Consider the following 22,038-nt stretch of genomic DNA (forward strand, 5'->3'; position numbering starts at 1 on the left):
CCGGCCATCCGACAGTCGACGAGCATGTCCACATTCAAGTCGAAATACAAGCAATTACTAGCCTACTAAATAAATACAGTCCATCCTCAAGATTACCGGACCACGACTGACCTATCGATCTCGCTTCCCATGACATGGCGCCCTATTTCTTGTCGCTTTCTTTTTCTATACTGTATTCTTTACTTTCATTCAGTGTGCATGCCTCCTCTTTACTACGCCTAGGCCAAGGTGGGTGTCCGATTCCATTGACAAATCCAAGTCGCTTCGACATCTTCCTGTCTATTCATTGTATCGTATTTTTTGTGGTGTATTGAACTGATAAAATTGCTAATAAACCAATGATGATGATGATGACAAATCCTCAATAGGACTTATTTATGGTAACTCTATAATACAATGACGATGACTTATGGCGAGCATCGTTGACCTTAATTTGCCTCCCCGTCCTCCGTTCAGGTCAGTGCCAGTGACGACACAAATATATACTTTGAATAGTAATTTCTTGGGTGGTGTATTCAATATAGGCAATATTATATAGGCCAAGGGTAGCCAAGCCTATTTTGTATCATCATCACCATTTGTTTATAAGCAATTTTTATCAGTTCAGTACACCACAAAAATGCGATACAATGGAGAGACAGGAAGGTGTCGAGCAGTCCATGGGATCAGACACCCACCTTGGCCTAGGCGATGTAAAGAGGAGGCATGCACATTGCACAGTGCACACTGAATGAAAAGTAAAGAAGATAGAATAGAAAAAATAAAGCGACAAGAAATGGGGCGGCATCATGGAATCTTCACATTTAATATTGATTCGTATATTTGTCGTAACATTTAAGACGTGAGATAGCGATAAATTGTTCTTTTCTGGACGATGAAAATACGATGCGATAACTCCGTCGAATAGATTCCCTTAAATCATTCTACCGAATTCAGGCAATTTTCATTAGCAAATGCTTACTAATATTAGAGTCGACTAATATACGAACAACACCAGCTCGTGATCGAGCAGCCCATTACCGGCGTTGCGAAAGAAAGGCGTATCAGGACGTTGTTGTTCTTCCGTCCACAAGAACTATTCTGACCTTATTCTATCCATATACGATACGTGAAAGAAACAAATCTGATCGACAGAGGCGCGTGGCGGCGCATGACCTTCGAGACCGAGCGAAGGTATACAATCGAGCTCGTGAATTACAAAGCATCGATACCACTGTCGGCCGGCCGCGTCAGTAATAATTTACAGGAAACGTTTTCGAGCTATTCGTTGGACTGGCGGTCGGTGAAGCGAGAACGCCGTAAGCGAGCAGACGTTCGGTATGGTTCTTTTAGTTAGGACAGTAAGAGGCAAGGTTCTGTATCACAATTCGCCAGATGGGGGATGGGCATGGATCGTGCTTGCGGCCGGGTTTTGCATTATGGCCATCATATTTTCGGTTGTGCGTTCTTTGGGAATTTTTTATAATGACTTCAAAGACCATTACGGCGCTACAAACACACAAACGTCGTGGATCTGGGCGATCGCTACATCCATGTTCGGGCTGGCGTGTAAGTTATCCGTGGAATGTCTAGAATTGTCGTCATTTCTGTTGTACGTTAGCGTCGAAATGGCACATGGTACGCACGTGGTTTGTAAGCTACGATCACTGGAGTGATATCGCCTGAGGTTTCAACAGTCAAACCGTATCGATTGAATTAGGACGACGGCAACCCAATATTTCGTATGTTATATTAGCGATACGCATATCATGTGTTGATATTCGACTGTCCTCGATATGATGTCTGTTTCATGTGGCTCCCTTCGCTATTGCACGGAACATGATATCTTTTCTATGTGTGACCAACTGACCATGGCAGAGACCACGACTGGAGATTCTGAACTCCTTACCCTGCTGCACGAGTCCGTGTCCTCTGTCCAGTACCCATGTCCATTATTCGTAAAAGAATAAAACAAATTGCATTTAGTGAATATGCCTTACTTTTTACCGGTGTTACAGGATTTTGTAATTAGACTGCAATTCCACCTCTGCTTCCGGCCTGACAAATTGATGTAAATATATCCTTTTTCGACGAATCAATACCATTTCTACGCCGTGGTCGGTGCTATTTGCTGAATACAATCGAGATCGATATTGTCATATTTAGCCAAGATGCGTAGCATACTAGGGCTGCTACGCTATAAAATGTGAGGCTTTCGTTCGAGGCAGTGGGGGTACGTAAATATCGGTTCCAATTTTATGCTGCCCTGCTGTCTCGCCGTGACGTGACAAGTGCTCTTGGTCAATCCGAGTTTGTATTACATGGTAGGCTGCGATAAAGGTACGGAATTACAGTACGATAATTTTACCATACCAGACAGCTAGTTACTCGGCATTGCTACTCAAGTAGAAGTATTGCTGTAAATTTCTACTCAATTGTGAGTAGAAGTAGTGATTACCTATATGCATTCCAAAACCAGCCTACTTAATGTAAAATTATTAAATGAAAGGTATGGAAAATGCTCAATATCGACTACTGCCCTGGAATCGTTCATGATTGTCACGGAAGAGCCCTGTGAGACCCATTTTGCAATTGTGAACTTCATTGTGCTAATAACTGGCATTGGAGACGGAGATATAGCAAGTTTTTCGAGAGACTGACGTAGAGCGTCCTGTGGCCTATCTAGTTGATCGGTTGCTCAAGTTAAATCGTCCATCTCTGTACTCATTTTGACGACTTTATTCAAAGTGATCCATTTGCGTTTAATATTCCCAGCTCCAATTGGCGGGATGCTGATCCGTGTTTTCGACTCCAGAAGAATACTGATGCTGTCGGGTATTCTATGCTGTGTGGGGATGATAATCACGCTATTCGCAACACAACTGTGGATGGTGTACGTGGGAATCGGAGTAATATGGGGTAACGTATTCGAACGCAATCGTTTTACTTCGTATTGTGACTTGAATATTTTATGATGTTTCTATTGTCGACATCCCGCGTTCGATTGGCGACTGCCTGCCTACCAGGGGTAGCAAAGTTGTGCGGTTAATGAATTACAGTATTCATTGAGTTGAAAATTCGACCGATTTCATATTTCTCATATATACATTCTCATAGTCCGAGTCAAGCCTAGTCAAATTAGGGCAGAGGCTAGAGTTACAGTAAAGTCGCTGCAGGTTAATGCTGGTCCTTGTTCTGTTGTTGGCTCCTCCAGAATGTATATTCGTTTCTCAATTCATCGTTATTTCAATTTCTTGCCCTGTTAGTGTTTGCATACCATTTCCAATAATGACATGACGAATGGCATTGGATATACTACCCGGAACGCCATAGCGTCCAAGTTGGTGTGATGACATGCGAGTATTCGGGCGCTGCACCAATCCATGTGGTCCCCGTGCCCCGTGGTATACATATTTATAACATATTCTAACCATGCGAGCCTGGACACACCCGTCCCGCGTACTATATAGTCACAGACTTGTTTTCTAAGACCTTGTTACTATGCCCATTGCCCAATGCCCATTGCCCAGCTATAGTCGAAGCTCGACATCGTATAATTCAAGACGCTTCGGTCAACATTTGTACAGTTCTGCTAGACTTTGTTTTACAAAGTCATCATATAGCGTTCAATAGCGGAAGAAAGTATTAAAGCGTATCTGTACTGTTTGTTACTTCAGAATCGGTCTATTTCCTGGCACCGATATTAGTGATTTTATCATAGATCGAGACTGGTTCCGGTTCAGATGTAAACTCTTGCATTTAGGAGGCTCGCCAGCGAATTAAGCAAGTTTTATATTTCAAAGTTTCCCTGGCCATGGTAATTGGTTTGTCATCCCGGTGAATTGTAATTGCTGTTGGCTGTGCTATTCTGAACTTGAAACTCGTTAGTTTTCGCCCGTATGATAGGATTCAAGCTTGCATATCCCATTTATTTCTTTAGGTTGTGGATTCAGCTGGAGTTACATATCTATTATTACCCAAATCAACATATACTTCTCCCGGTGGAGAAGTCTTGCCAACGGGGTGATGGCCGGAGGCAGCGCCGTGGGAGCCGCCGCGATGCCACTTCTGATAGAGGCATTGCGTGAAATATATGGGTGGCGCGGAACCATGTTTATATTGGCCGGTATCGCACTGAACATCTGCATGTTCGCCGCTTTGATGCGTCCAATCAGCGTCGTCAACGCAACAGACTTACCGAAATACAGAGACCTTCGTTATGCGGATGTAGCAACCAACCCCGAGGAACGCCAAGCTATGACCGTTTCGCGAGAGGTTTTGGACTACATGGAAAAAGCCGACGAGGTCGAAGTCGTCACACAGGCATCTGTCGGGAACCGCGTCATGAAATTCATTCGAGACTATTGGCTTTTAGCTTGGTACGGACTTACTCAATTTCTTGTGGGCATATGCGTCTTCATCCCTGTAATGTTCTTGGCCCCTCTTTCGAAATCAATCGGGTTCACTGGAGACCAAGCCGCTCTCTTGCTGTCAATGACTGCGTTTGGTGACATGGTATTTCGCCCGCTCACTGGCATAACTTTGTCACTGGTACGGGTGCTGGAGAGGAACATATTATTTTTCTTAACGGCCATTACCTTGGTACATGCCGGTTTATGCTTGATACCCGCGTATGGGAGCGAGTTCAGTGTTTTATCAGTATATGCCGTTGCGTATGGATGCCTTTTCGGATGTTTTGTGCCTACGAATACGTCCGCGTTCGCAGTTCTTCTAGGAAACGAGAACCTCGCCACGTACATGGGGAATTTCTTTTTCTTGAGCGGAGTCGCCAGTTTGGTCAGCCCTCCGATAGCAGGTAATGAATCTTCACTTTTGTTCTATGGTTGCCGTGTATTGCTAATTGCTATCAAGTTATCCTAACACTCAATTTAGCTATCGTTATTTTCGTTGTACGACCTCATCTTGAGACTTGAGTGTAGTTGTGAGCAATTCATGGTTGTGCGTACAATGTACAATGTACAATTGTACATGTACAATTGTACATGGACATAGAATGAAAAATTCTGGAGGGGCATCGAATTTTTGTCACGTCACAAGGAACTCTATGCAATACTGCAATCACCAACACAAGGAATGTACGTTACAACTCCGATTTGTTCAAAGTGAAGTTCCGTCTATTCATACCCGATCTTCTTCAATGGTATATTGTATTGTGACGGCCTGACCCAGTTCTATTCACTTTCAACAAGATCATGTCCGTCAGGATATACAATTTTAGCAGAACCCGACTTGGATATGGAATTTTTAAAGTCGCACTGCACTCTAAAAATGACGTGGTCTCAAATTGAAGGGCAAAACGAAATAAAAATTTTGGCCGCAGCCGTTTTCTTCAGAACGCCACCGTAATGGAGCTGCAATGTATTGAAATTTCGATAGCAACTTCACGCTCCAGCAGTCACGCAGAGATCGAACTTTATATCGTTGTCAGCCCATGCTACGAAGGAAATATGTCGTACACGCCCTATGTCTCAAAGAAATAGAATACACTAGGCCGTATTTTGACATAAATCTCCTGACTGAACAAGTGAACATCTTCCGTTGAACGCGGTATCCAAACCACCTTGGCGTGTACGACATATTTCTTTCATAACATCTGCTCACAACGATATAAAGTTCGATCTCCGCGTGACTGCTGGAGCGTGAAGTTGCTATCGAAATTTCAATAAATTGCAGCTCCATTACGATGGCGTTCTGAAGAAAACGGCTGCGGCCAAAATTTTTATTTCGTTTTGCCCTTCAATTTGAGACCACATCATTTTTAGAGTGCAGTGCGCTTTTAATATTTCTCAATTTTCATGCCGCCCTAATTTTTGAGTGTTTGTCGGATTTGTATTCCATTCGGGCACGACACGAAGTGAGTTAGTGATTCGGGTATCGACACGGATTTCGAAATTCCATGCGCTTTCATGCCCTAAGTGTTGTGCAATTTTACACGTTTGGTGAATTCTTCTTGGATCAATTGAAGTTTCATCTGCGCGTTAACTATTTTTATATAATTTTCAGGATATCTGGCTGATGTGTTCGGAAATTACAGAATTGTGTATTGGTATGCTATGCTCTGCTTTCTCCTTTCGTCGTTGCTTTTTCTCGTCACCGGCGTCTGTGTTCGAAGGCTCGGCGCTATGTTGCCCAAGCACAGAGAGACCAGAAAAGAGGGCAGTTCTCGCAAGTTCGACTCAAATTACGACTGAACATTTGAGTGTTTCCTTTTTTCTTAATCGTACTGCAAAAAGCCTTACCGGGTCTACTGCTACCGACTCACCGATATCGTTCGGAATTGACAGACCATTTTCTATGGCCTCAACAGTATTCGCTCCGCTGCCATGACGGGATTTTTGAGTTTCGTTGACTGCTTGTGCCGACTGTTGATTGTTGACTCGACGTGCCGCAATATCGTTATTGTTAACACTAGTGAATAGTGACAGTGCATATCGCTTCTATTCTAAGTCCGATTAAACTTGTCGCCGTCATTCACACCTGTGATAGATGTGTTGGTTTGTATTGTTTCCCAGTTCAAAAGATATAGTCGGTATTGTTACCAAGTACAAAGTGTTTTTAACCGACTCGATCCACTGGAGAGTGAGCGAGTGGAAGAAAACTCGCTTGTGAGCGAAGCAGTGTTCGCTCTTTATGTCATTGAGGTTGACTATACGCAACGCAATTCCATAATAAAACTACTTTGCTAATGGCTCCGCCTCCGACGATAGCCTTACGACAGGTAGAATTCGGAATGCGTATTATTCTAGTTCTTGGCCAGATAGACAAAAGACGTATCGAATGGACAAATTGGACATTGGACAAGGCTCGTAGAATCTTAATATGTTAGCTGCGGTGGCCAAACTTTGGCGTGGAAAGATTAGAGCCGATCGTCGATTAGACAAATACGCGAACAGGCTCAATTGCTTACTACCTCTCCAGCCTAAAACTGGGCCAATAAACGGAGTCACGATCACAAATAACCGTCCTCGCCACCTCATCCGCGTGAGCGGTGTCTTACAAAAAGCCTAGAAGTGGGCCGTGCTATAAGTCGACAGTTACGGGAAAAATTGAGAATATCGGCCTGGTGTAAATGACCAAAAGTAATCGACAAACACCATTAATACCACAATGGCAGTTGCTATTAATTATGATATCGGTTTTGCTGTGCCTTCCATTCTGAAATATATTTATATAATATTTTTCAATATATATATAATATGCAAGATCGAGTATTGCTTTAGAAATTTTCGAAGAAGTGCATAAACTGCGAATTTCCCCGTCTGTTCACATCTTTGCTTGATGATTCAACCTCATTCGTGAGACCGGGAGGACCGCAACTAAAGACGCCGAAGCGCTCAACCTGTAATGAGAAATGTGGGGTGTGAGATGCAGAAAAGGCCTAAACCATGTTTTCAGCGACAATGCTTACGTTGCTGTGAATGGCCTGTAACGACTCGAAAAATGATCGAAACTGTGGCCGGCCGAAATGAGTCGTGGCCTGCAGTCCCGTAAACAAACTCTTGTTAGCCTCCTTCTGGAAGAATCGCTCGCATATATACTGTAAAAGTGTTGTAACATGATTATAAAGTATATGAAATTCCATACCATTTAGGTAGGCCTACCCACCAACACTGTTGTCCTCAAGTCAAACTTGTTTTGAAACTGTGTGATGTAGATGTGCGTATCCACCATACTGTTCACATCCGATTCTTCAAGATCTTGAATGATGTCTGTCAACCATTCGAAATGTTTCTGCGTTCTTGTGACCCATATGAAATACACCTGGTCGTAGTGAATGGCGTAAACTTGCGAAGCGTGCTTCAGTGTAACGTTTTGTTTCATAGAATTTACCTTCTTGCACGCGATTTTGTCTCTTTTACTTGATTTGCATTTCTGAACAATATCTTTCAAAATTGACGTGAATGGAGTCACACCGATTCCTGCTCCGACCAAAATAGAGACCTCATACTTATACCAATCTTGGTGACCTTCACCAAATGGACCATCCAGGTACAGCTGAATCAAGAAAATGTTTGCATAAAATAATGATTCCTAATTGTAGATGTTATAATAATAAAACGAGGTATCGGTATAAAATGCAGTGTCGCATCGCAAGCCCCAATATGTCCATTAATTGTGATCTTACCTATTGCATAATGACTCGATTTTAATGTTGAATTACCATCAATAGAACCACTTGTGTATCGCAACTTTCGGAAATTGCAAAGAAGGGTATGACAGGGTTTCACAATCAGCGCTCACTCGCTATTAGAAAGAGACTAACCTTGGGGTATTTCGTCTTTTGGTCGATCGCTCGTTGATAAGCCGCTCGCAGGTTGGTAGTCCAGGGCCCGACAGCTCTGATATGCAAAGAAAGGTGTTCCTACAAAATTGTCTGGTGTTATTCATTTACAGTTTGATGTAGCAAAGTTCATAATGTACCTCATGGGGTGCAGAGGTCAGAGTGAAGGGATGGTACTCGTTTGTCCCAAGAGAAAGGCACGCGATACGCACCCACTGACCTGGTCGGTACTCAAAACCAACCGGGCGCTTGAACACTAGATTTGTAACACCTGCATGTAAAATAGGTCCACATTGACTATGGTCAGGTCAATTTCAGCAGCGGCCTGAAATCCAATTCACCGCAAGTAACATTATATCGCCCACGACCAGTTTGATAATTTTCTTTATGCACATATCGGATAAACGGCACACATGTTGATTTTTTCTTTATGCATTTAACTATTTTGAATAGATCAAATATCTAATGACTGAAATGAGGAATATTCCGCAGCCGATAACAAATGTCCGCAACTCGTTACAAACTTAAAATGCGCGCATTCCATCTATGACGTAATAACGGTATTTAACGAGCGTTGGGTGAGGATGAGGTTAGGATAGTGTTGCGAACGGACAAGTTGCAATACTGTGTTGCCTCAAATTTAGATTGATTGCAGATGGTTTAAAAGGTGAGGAATTTCGATACATATGCTCGTTTTCGTGAAGTTTTAATAAATAAAATTTCCTCCACTCTCGCACAGTTTCCCTATTTGATATCAGGTAATGTGCGAGTTATGATAAAAGAAAGGGTATGTATTGTATAGTAGCGGTCTTCAAAAATGACTTTTTTTCTCAAATCGTACTGGCTACTTGATAAAATTGTTAGGTTACTTAATTTAAGCCTACACACCAAATTTGGTTCAATTCCAACCAGTAGCCGCATTGCTACAGGAGAAGAAAGTTTCTATTTATTATGTAAAAATAAATAACAAAAAATTTGAGAATGAATAAAATAGTATTTACGGTGACCCATTCTTTAATTATTTATTAAATACTATTTTATTCAAATCCAAATTTCTCGACGGCAATAACTCCACTTCCACTGGTTGGAATTGAACCAAATTTGGTGAACATCGTTTTTATAGACAACCTAACACTTTCATGGGGTGAACAGAAGATTTTTAAATTTTTTGTTATTTATTTTTATATAATAAATATAAACTTTCTTCTCTTGTAGCAATGCGACTACTGGTTCGAATTGAACCAAATTTGGTGTGTAGGCTTAAATTAGGTAACCTGACAATTTTATCAAATAGTCGGTACGATTTGAGAAAAAAAGTCATTTTTGAAGACCCCTAATGTATAGTCGTGTCGCATGAAACCGCTAGTTTACCATACTGCTGTGTCCCATTTTACGCTGTAAATATTCAAATAACGATCAAACCTGACGGCAATGGATCCGCTTTGACTACCGAAGTAGTTATCTTTGACCGACTCAACGTTACCAGCTGATCGATTGTGAAGATGAATGCGGGGACCACCAAATAGAAATGAAACAGAGGATATTGTATCAGGCCGACCGATCCATGGAGAATGATTAGAATCATCAGAACAACTGGTTTAGAATGTATGGATAAATTAGAGATTTTCATTCTTCCCAGGAGCTACATGACGACGTACTGAACATATGATGGGTGATCCAGAAGACACGGAAACAAAATCTTCTCGAGTACTGAGTCGCGAAAATGTATATGATTGATAACACGGCGACCAAAAGAATCCCGGTGACTCCAGTTATAGTTTGGTAAATCCACCACACAAAAGACTTCGGAAGGTCGGATCTGCAAATTAGAATGCATTTGATGCCCATTAGACAGGGACGGGAAACACACGGCCCGCGACGTGATTTTGAGTGGCCCATAGACTGTTTTCGGTCTGCCAAAAGTATCCACTATTTGCTTACTATAATGTCAAATTCTAGTGATTGTTTAGGTTATTCTTTCGGACACAAATAATAGTGATTGTAGTTATTCTTTAGTCGTTTGTTTTCTTTGTGCCCGACATGCAGCGAGAGAACAAAACTGTGATCGACCACAGATGTGCCATTGACTTCAATATAGCTATTGAAGTATATTACGTTAATATATTCATTGAATACTGTTTTGGTATCCATGCATCAAACTTAAAGTTTAGATTAAATGCGAATAATCCTTGTATAGGTGGATAAATACGCGTTTAATGTATCGATTCAGGAATCCGGCCCGCCAAGTACTTAATTTTTCCCATATCCGACCCGCCGACTGGAGAAGTTGCCTGCCCCTGCCATAAGCTGTGTGACAAGATATCCTATAGGATGTGGGTTTGCATTTAGACATAAATAAAGCGAGATTTTTCTAGAGTTGTATCGGGTCTTAGATTTTGTTGCGAAGCAGGATGTTATTAATGTTAAATATAAATTTCGACTCAGCCTCTAAAATTCCAGGTCGCACTTCACACATGCACTCGGGATGGTTTTAACATTCAATTCACATTCAACCTTTCGTGGTCGGTACGCGAACCTCGATGTTTGGTATGTTCGTGTTGGCATATCAACATTACAAGAATTTTACCCTAATCTTAACATTAGTGATCAAAACTCACTGAGTTGTAACTTCATATCAATATCTGTGTCGGTGACAGCGAGAAATAAGGAGCAAGAATGATGAGATAATCTAGCATAGTCGAAAAATATTCATTCTCGAGGATTTTGCTTGAAACATCAGACTATTTCGGTTGCTAATCGGAATAGTGTGATGTTTCCTGTTGCGGGGCAAGCATTTGGACATGAAAATGTATACTCGACCCAACTCCAGCTTACACATAGCTTCTTACCCGTCATCAACGAGGATCGTCGGGAACACGCAAGCTATTATTGGAAGCGGATGAACGCTGAGATGGTAAAAGTTCGAAAGATGACCGAAAACGTGAAGAACTGCACAAGGAAGAGTTACCATGTTTTCCAAATAAGTGAGCATGTACAAACGCCACTTACCCGTTTCCACAATCGCTACATAAGCTATCTGCTTGTGAAAAGCCACAGCGGCGTCAAAGGGTATGAAGTTGTTCAAGAAGGTTTCGCGGCAGAACGTGATGAGATTTCGGCACATCGTTAGCAGTATGAACGAATAATGGAATGATATCGCAGCAGCGGCAGACCGGCTGATGATAAGACCCCACTCCGTGACTTGCCTGATTCCTTTGTGTTCGCTTTTCAATGCATAATCTGCACCGGCAGATTAATGAAAATGATCAACACTCCATGCAGCCGTATGTACATCAGACAACCGATGAAAACTCACGGGTAGCTCGTTCTACCATCACGGCGATGGTGACGGAGTAAAACACGACGACACACAAAATATGTCGACGATAGTTTTCCACGTAGCGCTTGATCAGCTGCATGTATCTCTTCCAACCTTTCAGTTCCTTGGTACGCGCGGCAGTTGAATTTATTACAGATCTAGAGAGCACACAGCTTAACATTGACGCGCTCCAGCGATATATCTTACGTTTCAGAAACTTATTTAGGATACGATGGAACAGAGAAATCGCAAAGGATGGTCATTACTCGGCTATGATAATTTCCATGCTAATAAGCCAGTATGGGCCTATACGGCTATATTAACACGGATAACTGCAAATATCATATAGGCCTGCTGCACTATCTCTAACAGTGTAGGCCTAGTGCAATATTTCAACAATAACCGAATTAGTAACATTACCAAAGTAATTTAGACCAGTAAAATTGACGTTTTAGTGAGTGCCCTACTTAGATATATACTTGAAATTATATGCTTGGAAATATCGCCCCGCCAAGTCAATAGGTAGGTCATTCTGATGTGGTATGTCTCCCAGATTACACCAGGCATGCAATATTTCGGAACTGCGGTTAAGTATATAGAAAGTAGGGACTAGTGTCGGAATGTACGATACTGCTTTTACCCAGCTAAATTCGGTGGGCACTTTGATCGAATAATTTCGATGTCATCGGAGATCAAATTCAATAACCAGTATTGAGAAAATGTAGAAGAGTCGCTTCGTCACGTCGCATAAGTTTTATAAATTATATTTCACCGTTGCTTCAGATTTTTCGATTCCGGTGGTTCCTCTTCTAATCCCGTCTTAATTCGTCTAAATGCGGAATGATACACGGTTGTTATTGCACGACATTCACAGCAAACTGTAGTTTCCGAAATGAAAATGTGTAAATTACCGCTTTATGGACGAGCCTGATTGGTATGAGAGAGCATTTCGCCTCGCGCGTGCCGGAAGATCCAGACCTTGAATAGAACAAGATGTTGAAGTTCGAAGAAGAGTGAATCATATACAACGCTTTTAGTCACGGGCGTAGCTGAAATATATACAGCATTCAAGTGACTTCGCGTTTTCATTACGATGTCATCACGAATAAATTCCACAATTTTAGAGAAACAGCATTGCCCTTCTGATATTAGGCCAATTTTAATTGCATCTGTTATATATACATTACATATGCATTGTGCATGTACCCCATACATAGCCGTTGACAAAGTCTTGTTAAGACTTATGTAACGAAATGGCGTATGGTAAACATTATGACGTAACCAGCATTCGCGACCCACGCCTATAATGGTGTCTGTGTCAGTCATTCAAGAGAAAAATAAGAATATATCTGTTCTTTTGTTCGTTTGATAAACATAAAGGTGAGGATATTTTGGCGGCTACCTAAATTCCTTCCAGTACCTGGCAATTCCAGATTGGCGGAGGCTAGGGCGTCTCTGTTTCCGCGTAGTAGCACTTCCGTGAATTTCTCCAAAGTCAAACTGCTGTTTTCCTCGTCGGCATCGGAGTTACGGAATATGACGTCGATGGCCTTTTCAACTTCGGTACCAGATATTTTGTAAGACGCCACTTCGAAAAATGACCTGACAGAAACCATCGCATTGGATTCGCCATTATTGCTGCTGTATTACCCGCACTGTACTCATTAGTACTGAGCCATGCAGTTGAATTTTGTCGGGATATGGTGCGATTACAAATGTAACGGAATACCCTTTCTAACAAATACCCATTGGTTAGAAATTCGATATTAGTGCGCAACACGTTATTAGTCCCTCCGTTGGTGTTTCAGTTTATTACAATATAGAAGTTTGGCGTTGAAACGAATCGACTAATTTCAGAATTTGTCCTACTGAGAATCTGTTGTTGCATCAATATTTCACAAAGTATGCTACATTTACATAGTCCAAAGCGACGATTAGGGAGTATGTATGTACCAAGTAGACAATAATAAATACGACGAAACAGATGGTTATATTTTAGAAAGCGCGCATCTAATCAGAAGTTCGTCTCGTAGCCTACGACAACACAATGCATTCTGACGTAGCAGTGAGTTGCACGCATTGCGGCAATTGTTTGTTGATTATGACTGGATTTTGGGGTGAATTGCTTTGCAGCGTTTCCCGATTAACATTCAAGCCATCGAGTAACGATTATGCGCAGGAACGAATTCCAATTCCGAGGCATACGCAAAAACACACACTTTCCAATTTCGCGCTTCGATTACAGCAGTGGTTCCCAACCTTTTTCCACCCACGTACCACTTCGAGGTTTTATGCAGTGCTCGCGTACCACCTACATAATTTACGCACGCCGTAGGGCGTAAGTGGTCAAAATGTTTTCACCATTTATGACGTCATACTGACGTATTTGCGCTATGTGAGGTGTAATAACTAGGGCGACTTTTTACCTAAAAATCGGAGGATTTTGACCCATAAAAAAATTGATTTTGACCTAATTTTGACTTCACATACGCAAATTAGGTGTTTTCGCACATAATGTTAAAATTGTACTACTTATACTCATTTCTGGTAGGGACTGTCTGTCCTTACGAAAAAGCATTTTTGACCTAAAAACTGACAAATTTTGACATGAAAAAACTTTATTTTAACGATATTTGTCCCAGTAGTTACACCAGGTATTATGGTTGAGTTAATTAACATTTGTTGTAGTGCAACGAAATATACTTTCTTACATTCTCGGGTAGAAAGAGTCTGTCCTTACTGGGTAGCTTGCCAAGATGGAGAAATATCGTTTAACAGGAGTATAGTTGTTGGCTGACAACACTAAAGCTGCGTGTACACTGATGGTGACACAACATGTGGCTTCATACTGACAATGTTGTCCTGCATCACAATTTTTCATCATGCGCTTCTTGAAAATATAACCATGCAATGTCAAGCAGTATTGCTGCAGTTAGGATATCGCGGTACCTTGAGCATAACACACACCATATCAATTGTCAACCTATTTGTTTCGTTTGACAGTTCATGATCCACGATGAGCAGACAATGGGTCGCCTACAGCGGTATATAGGCCTATAAAGTGGGCTACAAGCTGTAAAATGTCAAAATCTACGATACAAACGAAATGGAGAGGTCCAATAAATTTTGACTTTGTAAACAATTTTGACAACTTTTTGACTTAACGCTCAATTTTGTAAAGCAAAATCACCTTAGTAATAACAAATTTTATTAAACTATACATTATCAGCCCGGGTTGATGAGATGCATGAAATTGTTTTTTCACCACTAGTCAAAAACTTTAAAAAATTATAAATCAACCCAACTGAACTAATACCTTCCTTCGGTCGAAAAAAAACAGAATCTACTCGCGTACCACCTGGAAGACCTTCGCGTACCACTAGTGGTACGCGTACCACAGGTTGGGAACCACTGGATTACAGGCTATACCGAAAATAGCTCACGAATTATTGCAAATGCGGCTTGTTGGGCTTACTTACTTTATCATCAGTTCCCCTTCCTCCCGAGTCACCCTTCCCGTACCGTCTACATCATACATGTCGAAAAGCATCTTCGCTTTCGCCTCAGGAGAACCTGAAGCGCACAATGTATTTACACCATTGCTCATCACCAAATATTCATCTATTCAAAATATCTACCATTCATTAGCAGCACCATGAGATCAGCGAACTCCCGCATGGTCAGGTAGCCGCTATTGTCTGTGTCCGCGAGCTCAAACATTCTCTTGACGAAAATCGAATCAGCCTTCATTCCTAGAATGTCCGCAAATTCGGCTTCCGTCAGCTCGCAGTCTATGATGTGGTCTCTGGACCGCTTTTTGCCGCCGATGGACGGGATGAGGGACTTGCGTCTCTCTGGCGTAGGTTCGATATTGAGTACCTGAATGTATCAGGCGAGATGTAGCGACATGGCGAAACGGGTTATTTACCAGCCTCACCTCGGCAAATATTCTTCTGAACGATGCTTCTAAAAGTTGCTGACGAATTTCGTGAGTGACCGTTTCGGACAGTAAAGTGGCTTCAGTCATTGCAAATACTGTTATGTCGATATTCCTTGCGCTTAGATAGTTTTCGAATAACATTTTCGCCTGATCTCTGTTCAGGCATGTTAGAAATACTGATTTTGTGATATGATTTAATTCACGCAGTTATGATACACGAATGCAACATATGTAAAATCAAGGATTTAAAAAACTCCATTATCATATATGACATTTCGCGATAGGTTTTACTTCATGGATTGTGGAATAGAAATTTTTAACGTCATACCGATTTAATAGCATTTGCATTTCTGGAATCTCCATGATATTTAGTACTGCAATCATCATGATTATACAGGACTACGTATATATTTATACTCATCCGTATTGTGTGGTAATCCGTCGTGCGGTGTGAGAATTATTATCATTAACATCAAGACAAGTTTTTCGACTTGATTAAGCCGCTACTTATCAAATGGAGTTTTGTTGTTATGGTTAATGACACGCACTGATAAATATCATGAATATTGCGTTACCTCTCTTCCTGCGCGTTGAACCGTAGAACAACATCGTACTCTTTCGGAACCCTTAAAACCATGATATTCCTTCTCTTGTTGTCATTGTAAAGCAGGTAAACTCTCTACATTGAAAACATGTCAAATAGCGATTTTGTCCTTGCGATTAGAGCTAAATATAATCTTATCAATTACGTTGAATTTCCTCAAGTTCACAGTTCTTAGGATTCGTCCACTTATGTTCAATATTTTCAATTGATCGTTTTCCATTAGAATAACCACAGGTCGGCTTTTGTTCTTTCCGATGATTTCAAATCCTAAAGCAGTTCATTATTAGTCGAACCGCAACGTTTGAAGATGCAAGCGAACGTGAACCTGCGAAACTAGTTTCATCCAAATCCTCTTCCGAACTGGTGCTGAACATGCGAATCGATTGCTTTCGAATTTTCTTTCCTAGTTTCTTCTTTTCCGTCAACTGTTTTTTCAGGTTATGTCGAGCCTTCGCCAACATCGCAATGTAAGAAACTGAGGACAAACAAAATGACTTTCAACATTTCCCACAGAGAAAATGTACTGTATGGTTTTAACCTCGGGTGGGAAGGAGTTGTAATCGGAATGTTTTGGACCATATCTTTAGCTCAATATGCTAAGGTTTGTGATATGAGATGATTTTTTTCGCAGATTCACTTCTCGGGGATGTGAACCTGTATACATACAATGATCATAGCATGCGAATCATAGTTATTCCTACTACGATATCATACATAATACACTATAGTATATTGTAATTATGGCTTTACCTATCTAGAATTCTAGATGATAAAAAACTTTTTTATAATCTAACACATTGTGACGTCATTGGGACTTTGGAATCATTGGAGAGTGAATTTATTTTAATTTAGCAATATAGTGCCCACGAAATCTACACTACGGCTAGTGCAGTGGTTTTCAAACTGGTAGGGGGCGTAAAAGCATCTAAAGGGGGCGCGAAGCAGCGATCAACTGAAAAAAAAATCGCGTTCCGCACGATTTACCTCTAATTCATAGTTATTACTGTGTGTATAGCCCGAATTTTCATATTTGAGAACTCTCTCATCAACAGTCATAACCTCCCACGTCATCAAATTATCCGTTGGGTTTGCCAGCATTCTAGTTGCATTTTGTGATATGACGATATAGGGAGCGCGAAACTTTTCACTATCATTAAGGGGGCCTTGTCCAAAAAAAGTTTGAGAACCACTGGGCTAATGGAACATTATCATCAGTCAGCCAGCCAGTCCTTGACAACAAGTTGCTAAATATACTTACATATCGGGAATAGTATGAGCAACACGATTGTACCGACAAACTTCTGCCAATAACCATCAAACAGATTTTTTCCGCGATTCGGGGTGCAAGGCGAAGTAAAATTCTCAGAGTTTACTAGCACAGAAGGACACGGGCTACCTGTAAATTAGAGTTTTATAGCTATAGTTGCGGTAAGCTACATTATCGGTTTTCCGCTTTGGTTACCTTCAGTGATGAAAACATTTTGCTGAAGAAGATTTCCTTGCAATGCAGTCGTAGCTAACAATATATCTCGGAATGTCGTGTTTTGGATCTGTGCGATCTGAGCTTCTGTAAAGAATCTGACGGACAGACAGTAGGCTATTATAAGTACGTGCAACGTCGCCTATATAATGTATTACATTTACGACAGGGGTGTCAAACATACGGCCCGCCAAACGATTTCATTCGGCCCGCGAAGCCATTCTGAGTAGATTGAAAAATGCTTCTATTTTATCCAGCACATTTGTAACAAATGTTGAGATTTTTAAAGGGAATTACATCGATTGAATGATGCCTGAAGACAGCAAATGTCGAGCATGTTCATAAGCCACATTAGAACCCCGTGACTGCGGTGTTTCCATTTCAGTCCAGTTGCTATTGGTAACAAGCCTGTGAAATTGAGAGCCAATTCCCAGAAAGTCAAAAAGCGCATACCCAGTTCATATAGTTTTATGGAAAAATTCACCAAAAACAAGTTATTAACTGAAGCGAAAGCGGCATTGGGGAACCGTTATGTGCAGGTTACGTGGTAAATATATTAGTTACACAAAAAATATATTTCAAATATCTGCGATCGCACTGCTGTTTTACTTCTGACTCGAAAGGTGTATGGTCTCCGGAGCAACTCGAATTGCGGATTTAATAATAATGATGACATATTCAAACGTTCGCGGATACAGTTTTACATCTTTTGTATTCCTCACAGCGTATACGTATAGGGCCGACGCCAGATTACGACTAAAAGGGGAGCATAGAAATATGCCAACTTACATCGTCGCTAGCGCTACTGTTTTACTGGTTCATAACTGTACTCGACCGGCCAATCATCGCATTTTGTCAATTCCATTGTTCGCGAATAAAGGTAATTCTAGAATAGAACTCTTGTAATCCGTTATACGATATATTGTAATATAACATCATGTATATATGCTCTATAATAAAGTAAAAACCAAGGGCATGAGGTAACATGTTGGAATCAGTTGTGGGTCCGGCCCGCGAGCGATTCGAAGTTTATAATCCGGCCTGCAACCAAATTTGAGTTTGACACCCCTGATTTAGGAGGTCCACTAGCGTCCAGGGATGGTGTCACATTAGTCCTTGCACAATGCGCATTGCACATCGCATATTGGTAAAACACATTGCCTGTTCGTATCTCATATAGATTAAGGTAGGAATCCAGGTATATCTTAGTCTAATTATATTATAGATATAGAAGCTGTAGCATATAGAAGCGTTGATATGGCTGACTGTACACTGTACACTATACAGGTAGTAGTATATGTGCAGACCGGTATGTAGTATACAGGTAAGTTTGGATATGTTTAGGAGGTATGTTAGACTATCATATCAATGTATACTGTACAGTTGTACATATTCTACACTACAGTCAGCTATGATTAGTAGTTTGTTAAGTTCGTTTCAGGGAAGATCATTAAAACCGCCTTATCGACTCACCCATCCTTCGTGTTTTCGAACCAAAATCGATCGCTATCCCTCAGTCTTACGAACTGATCTAGTATAATCTGTGAAAACAATTCGCCGACACCGCCCGACGCACCCGATTCCAACAAGCCTCCAACGTAAATTTCTAACCGATCCGTGTTGTTTCCATAAGCATCAGAAATACGATCCAGGACCTGCAATTGAAATTATCATCGATGTTCACTGTTCAGCCAGAACTCTCCTTCGTAAGATTTCTTGGTGATCTCGCATACAGACAATGTTGGTCCAACATGTTTAAGGCTTACCGATTCTGGAATACCAGTAAACTCTGCGAATGATGCAATTTCATCCAAATCATGGGCCTTCCGGGCCCGATTGTAACTTGCCAGTCCAGCGTCTCTTCCTCTTTCGATGGTCACAGCGAGCAGATCCATCCTCGGTCTCTTCACCGGGCCATACAGAAAATCTAACCGACGAGACCGAATCCAACATATATCAGTACATATCAATTTAGGTCAACTCAAGCATTAAAAGTCGACTTGTTGACACAAATAAATGACCAGGATCAAGCTAATAAATGTAAATTAGATCTAACATTCAACGTACTTCTGAGATCGTCGCTGATTGAATAGTCGACATTGTTCGTAGTTTGTGAAACGAGGCCAAGTACGATATCATCAATTCCCCGAGACACAAGAGTTTCCTAGCATCGTATAAATGGCCACAGTCACACAACATGAATATTTCTAGCTAGATGCTGTCGTAAGAACCTGCAATTGCCAATACGTATTGCACAGCCGTAATGCAGGCTCGCCAGCTGAAGCCATGAATTCGTTTGGTAGAGGGTCAACGCTACTGCAGTCTGGTCGTCTGAGCACAACTCCAGCGGGAATCATGCTATGACCAAATCTCATAGCCGCAGCAGAAAACTCGACGCTCACGGATGGGTCGAGCAAAGAATTGTAACCTGTCATATGAATAGATAAATCTCTCATACGGTCTGAACTGGGGTTTATTGGTCGGAGCACACCTGTGTATTCGGGTATCGTAGCATTTCCAAGTAAAGCCGGAAGCACATCGTACAAGGCTATTTTTTGGTATACAGCAACAACCCATTTTCGAACATTTTCGAATACCTGTGCAATATATAGATATAAAGTATATTCACTTTATAAAATTATCGGTAAAGCCTTGACTGGGAGTCGAATGGCATCGCGTACATCGTTTATATTCATGACGAGATATGATGGTGATGGTGTCTAGGTTTAGATTGAGAAAACGTAACTAAGAGGCCTGACCGGGTTTGGCTTTTGCGATTGCTTACGCGGATATCCCAATCACGAAAAATGAATGGAATATCGAGTGACAGCTCCAGCTCCAGACTAATAAACTGGCTCTGATTCGCTTTAACCTCTACGGATAATTTCTCCAACGCTGCGGAGTCATTACGTACTTTTTGATCCGACCAGCTTGGGTTTTCTTCGGAAAATCTCCGAGCGAGGAAATTGTGATAACGAAACCATACGATTTGAATTGACATCAAAAACACGTTTTCGTTTCCTCTTGCATTCCCGAAACCTATCGAAAGTAAGTATATAATATCTACAATAATATACATTAGAAAGTAGTAAACGCTGTCTTTACTTACTCAGAAGTTCCTCGGGATCTCTCGTAGCCAATCTGCTGCTTGATTCTGTATCGATGGTTGGGTTGATCAAAGGCAGGCCATTCTTATTGAATCGAGGGAATTCGGTCAAATTGCTCTGAGTGTGTAGGCGCCCTCCCCGAAACTCCCGGATATGCTCAGACCAGGACTTACTGGGTCCGTAAATAACACTTGCGTCGAGCCAGGCAGTCACTTCGTTCACCTTCGTTAGCGAAAATAAAACAGTCATGGATTAAAGATTTTTGGGTGTGTCAGCTTAACATCGTCAACCCAAGTCCTAACCAGATTCCTTGGCGAGTTTGGAGAAGAACCAGTTTTTCTGTCGAACTTCGATCTATAAACGGGCATAATTCTGTCATATACTGATCCCGAGTCAGGTACTCGAATGTTGAGGTACTCTGCAGGACACGCGACTCTTCTCGAATCGACAATATCATCCACTATCAGTTGAGCTATTATTATAATAGAATTGTTGAACAACACTGGAAAGCCGTAAGTAAGAAAGCCGACTTACCGTAAAAGGGTAGCAGTACGGATTGGCCAGTAGTAGACAATTCATTCTGTGTTATGCGCTCCAGTGCATCGCTCAAAAGTCGGGACGATGGAAACCCTGCTTCAGACGTATATGCTCTGTATACCGAATCTGCATAACTGGCGGGCACATTCCTAAGCATGGTGCTTCCTGTTACGGCAAAATCGAATCGATGGATATATTTCATATATATAGGGCGAACGTAGTTATATTAACCAGCTGGGGTGCACTTACCTGGAGCGCCCCAACGAGGATGGGAAGGATTGTTGTACCATCCATCAAACCTTGCAAAATGATTTACAGCTTGTGAAGGGCGACCTAAATTCAATGTTAAATATACAACTCTATCAATAAGTTATACATGTCTCCCTGGTCTCACCTAATGTTGCTAATATCAGGAACAACGCTCTGACCTTCAGCTCCATATCACCACCGAGATTTGCAAAGGAGCTCTATAACGTAAGATTTGTCATCCATATGTACCAGCAGTCTTATACATTTACCATGAAGTGCTAATATAGATTGATACCTTTGACTCAACCTCAACAATCAGTCACTTGATATGGTAGTTTAAAGAATCATCTAATGCGCTATACTAATTTGATGATCGTATTATTATCAATTCGCTTATAGGCCCTATTGTATAGACGGAGCTGAGATATGATATTCTCTAATACATTCATATCTTGGATATTTCAGCTTATACCTCAAGGCTTCTGTGATCTCTCTCGTCACACACCCTGCATTAAAGAATG

General features: G+C 41.3%; 2 protein-coding genes across 2 annotated transcripts; one reads left to right on the top strand and one right to left on the bottom strand.

Annotated features, from left to right (window-relative positions):
• Positions 1-957: 957 nt before the first annotated feature.
• LOC145441522 (monocarboxylate transporter 1-like) lies at positions 958-6,687 on the top strand. The gene is made up of 4 exons (XM_080319408.1): positions 958-1,548; positions 2,755-2,898; positions 3,920-4,795; positions 6,004-6,687. The coding sequence occupies exons 1-4, from the start codon at positions 1,320-1,322 to the stop codon at positions 6,189-6,191; spliced, it is 1,437 nt and encodes a 478-aa protein (XP_080175534.1). The 5' UTR covers positions 958-1,319; the 3' UTR covers positions 6,192-6,687.
• Positions 6,688-7,136: 449 nt separating this feature from the next.
• LOC145441521 (dual oxidase 1-like) lies at positions 7,137-21,995 on the bottom strand. Its single transcript, XM_080319407.1, has 33 exons — positions 21,663-21,995; positions 21,518-21,601; positions 21,266-21,433; positions 21,034-21,203; positions 20,734-20,953; positions 20,539-20,663; positions 20,116-20,221; positions 19,856-20,052; positions 19,692-19,788; positions 19,391-19,551; positions 19,098-19,279; positions 17,607-17,722; positions 17,403-17,540; positions 16,470-16,619; positions 16,290-16,411; positions 16,116-16,219; positions 15,538-15,694; positions 15,239-15,479; positions 15,080-15,173; positions 13,021-13,202; positions 12,512-12,578; positions 12,373-12,429; positions 11,598-11,758; positions 11,291-11,521; positions 11,131-11,230; positions 9,940-10,100; positions 9,704-9,874; positions 8,422-8,552; positions 8,264-8,362; positions 7,831-7,995; positions 7,606-7,761; positions 7,409-7,537; positions 7,137-7,339 (listed from the first exon to the last, which is right to left on the bottom strand). The coding sequence occupies exons 1-33, from the start codon at positions 21,706-21,708 to the stop codon at positions 7,217-7,219; spliced, it is 4,611 nt and encodes a 1,536-aa protein (XP_080175533.1). The 5' UTR covers positions 21,709-21,995; the 3' UTR covers positions 7,137-7,216.
• Between the last annotated feature and the right edge of the window lie 43 nt (positions 21,996-22,038).

The sequence above is a fragment of the Botryllus schlosseri genome, chromosome 6, assembly GCF_051294905.1.
Source record: "Botryllus schlosseri isolate E-star chromosome 6, Bs_hap1, whole genome shotgun sequence".
NCBI lineage: Eukaryota > Metazoa > Chordata > Ascidiacea > Stolidobranchia > Styelidae > Botryllus > Botryllus schlosseri.

Coding starts and splice junctions, on each gene's coding strand:
- LOC145441521 (XM_080319407.1), bottom strand. CDS start 21,708: ATGGAGCTGAAGGTCAGAGCGTTGTTCCTGATATTAGCAACATTAG. Junction 15,480..15,537: donor TCAGAAGAATATTTGCCGAG/GTGAGGCTGGTA, acceptor TGATACATTCAG/GTACTCAATATCGAACCTAC. Junction 12,579..13,020: donor CGCCAATCTGGAATTGCCAG/GTACTGGAAGGA, acceptor GTTCTATTCAAG/GTCTGGATCTTCCGGCACGC.
- LOC145441522 (XM_080319408.1), top strand. CDS start 1,320: ATGGTTCTTTTAGTTAGGACAGTAAGAGGCAAGGTTCTGTATCACAAT. Junction 1,549..2,754: donor ATCCATGTTCGGGCTGGCGT/GTAAGTTATCCG, acceptor TAATATTCCCAG/CTCCAATTGGCGGGATGCTG. Junction 2,899..3,919: donor GGGAATCGGAGTAATATGGG/GTAACGTATTCG, acceptor TTATTTCTTTAG/GTTGTGGATTCAGCTGGAGT.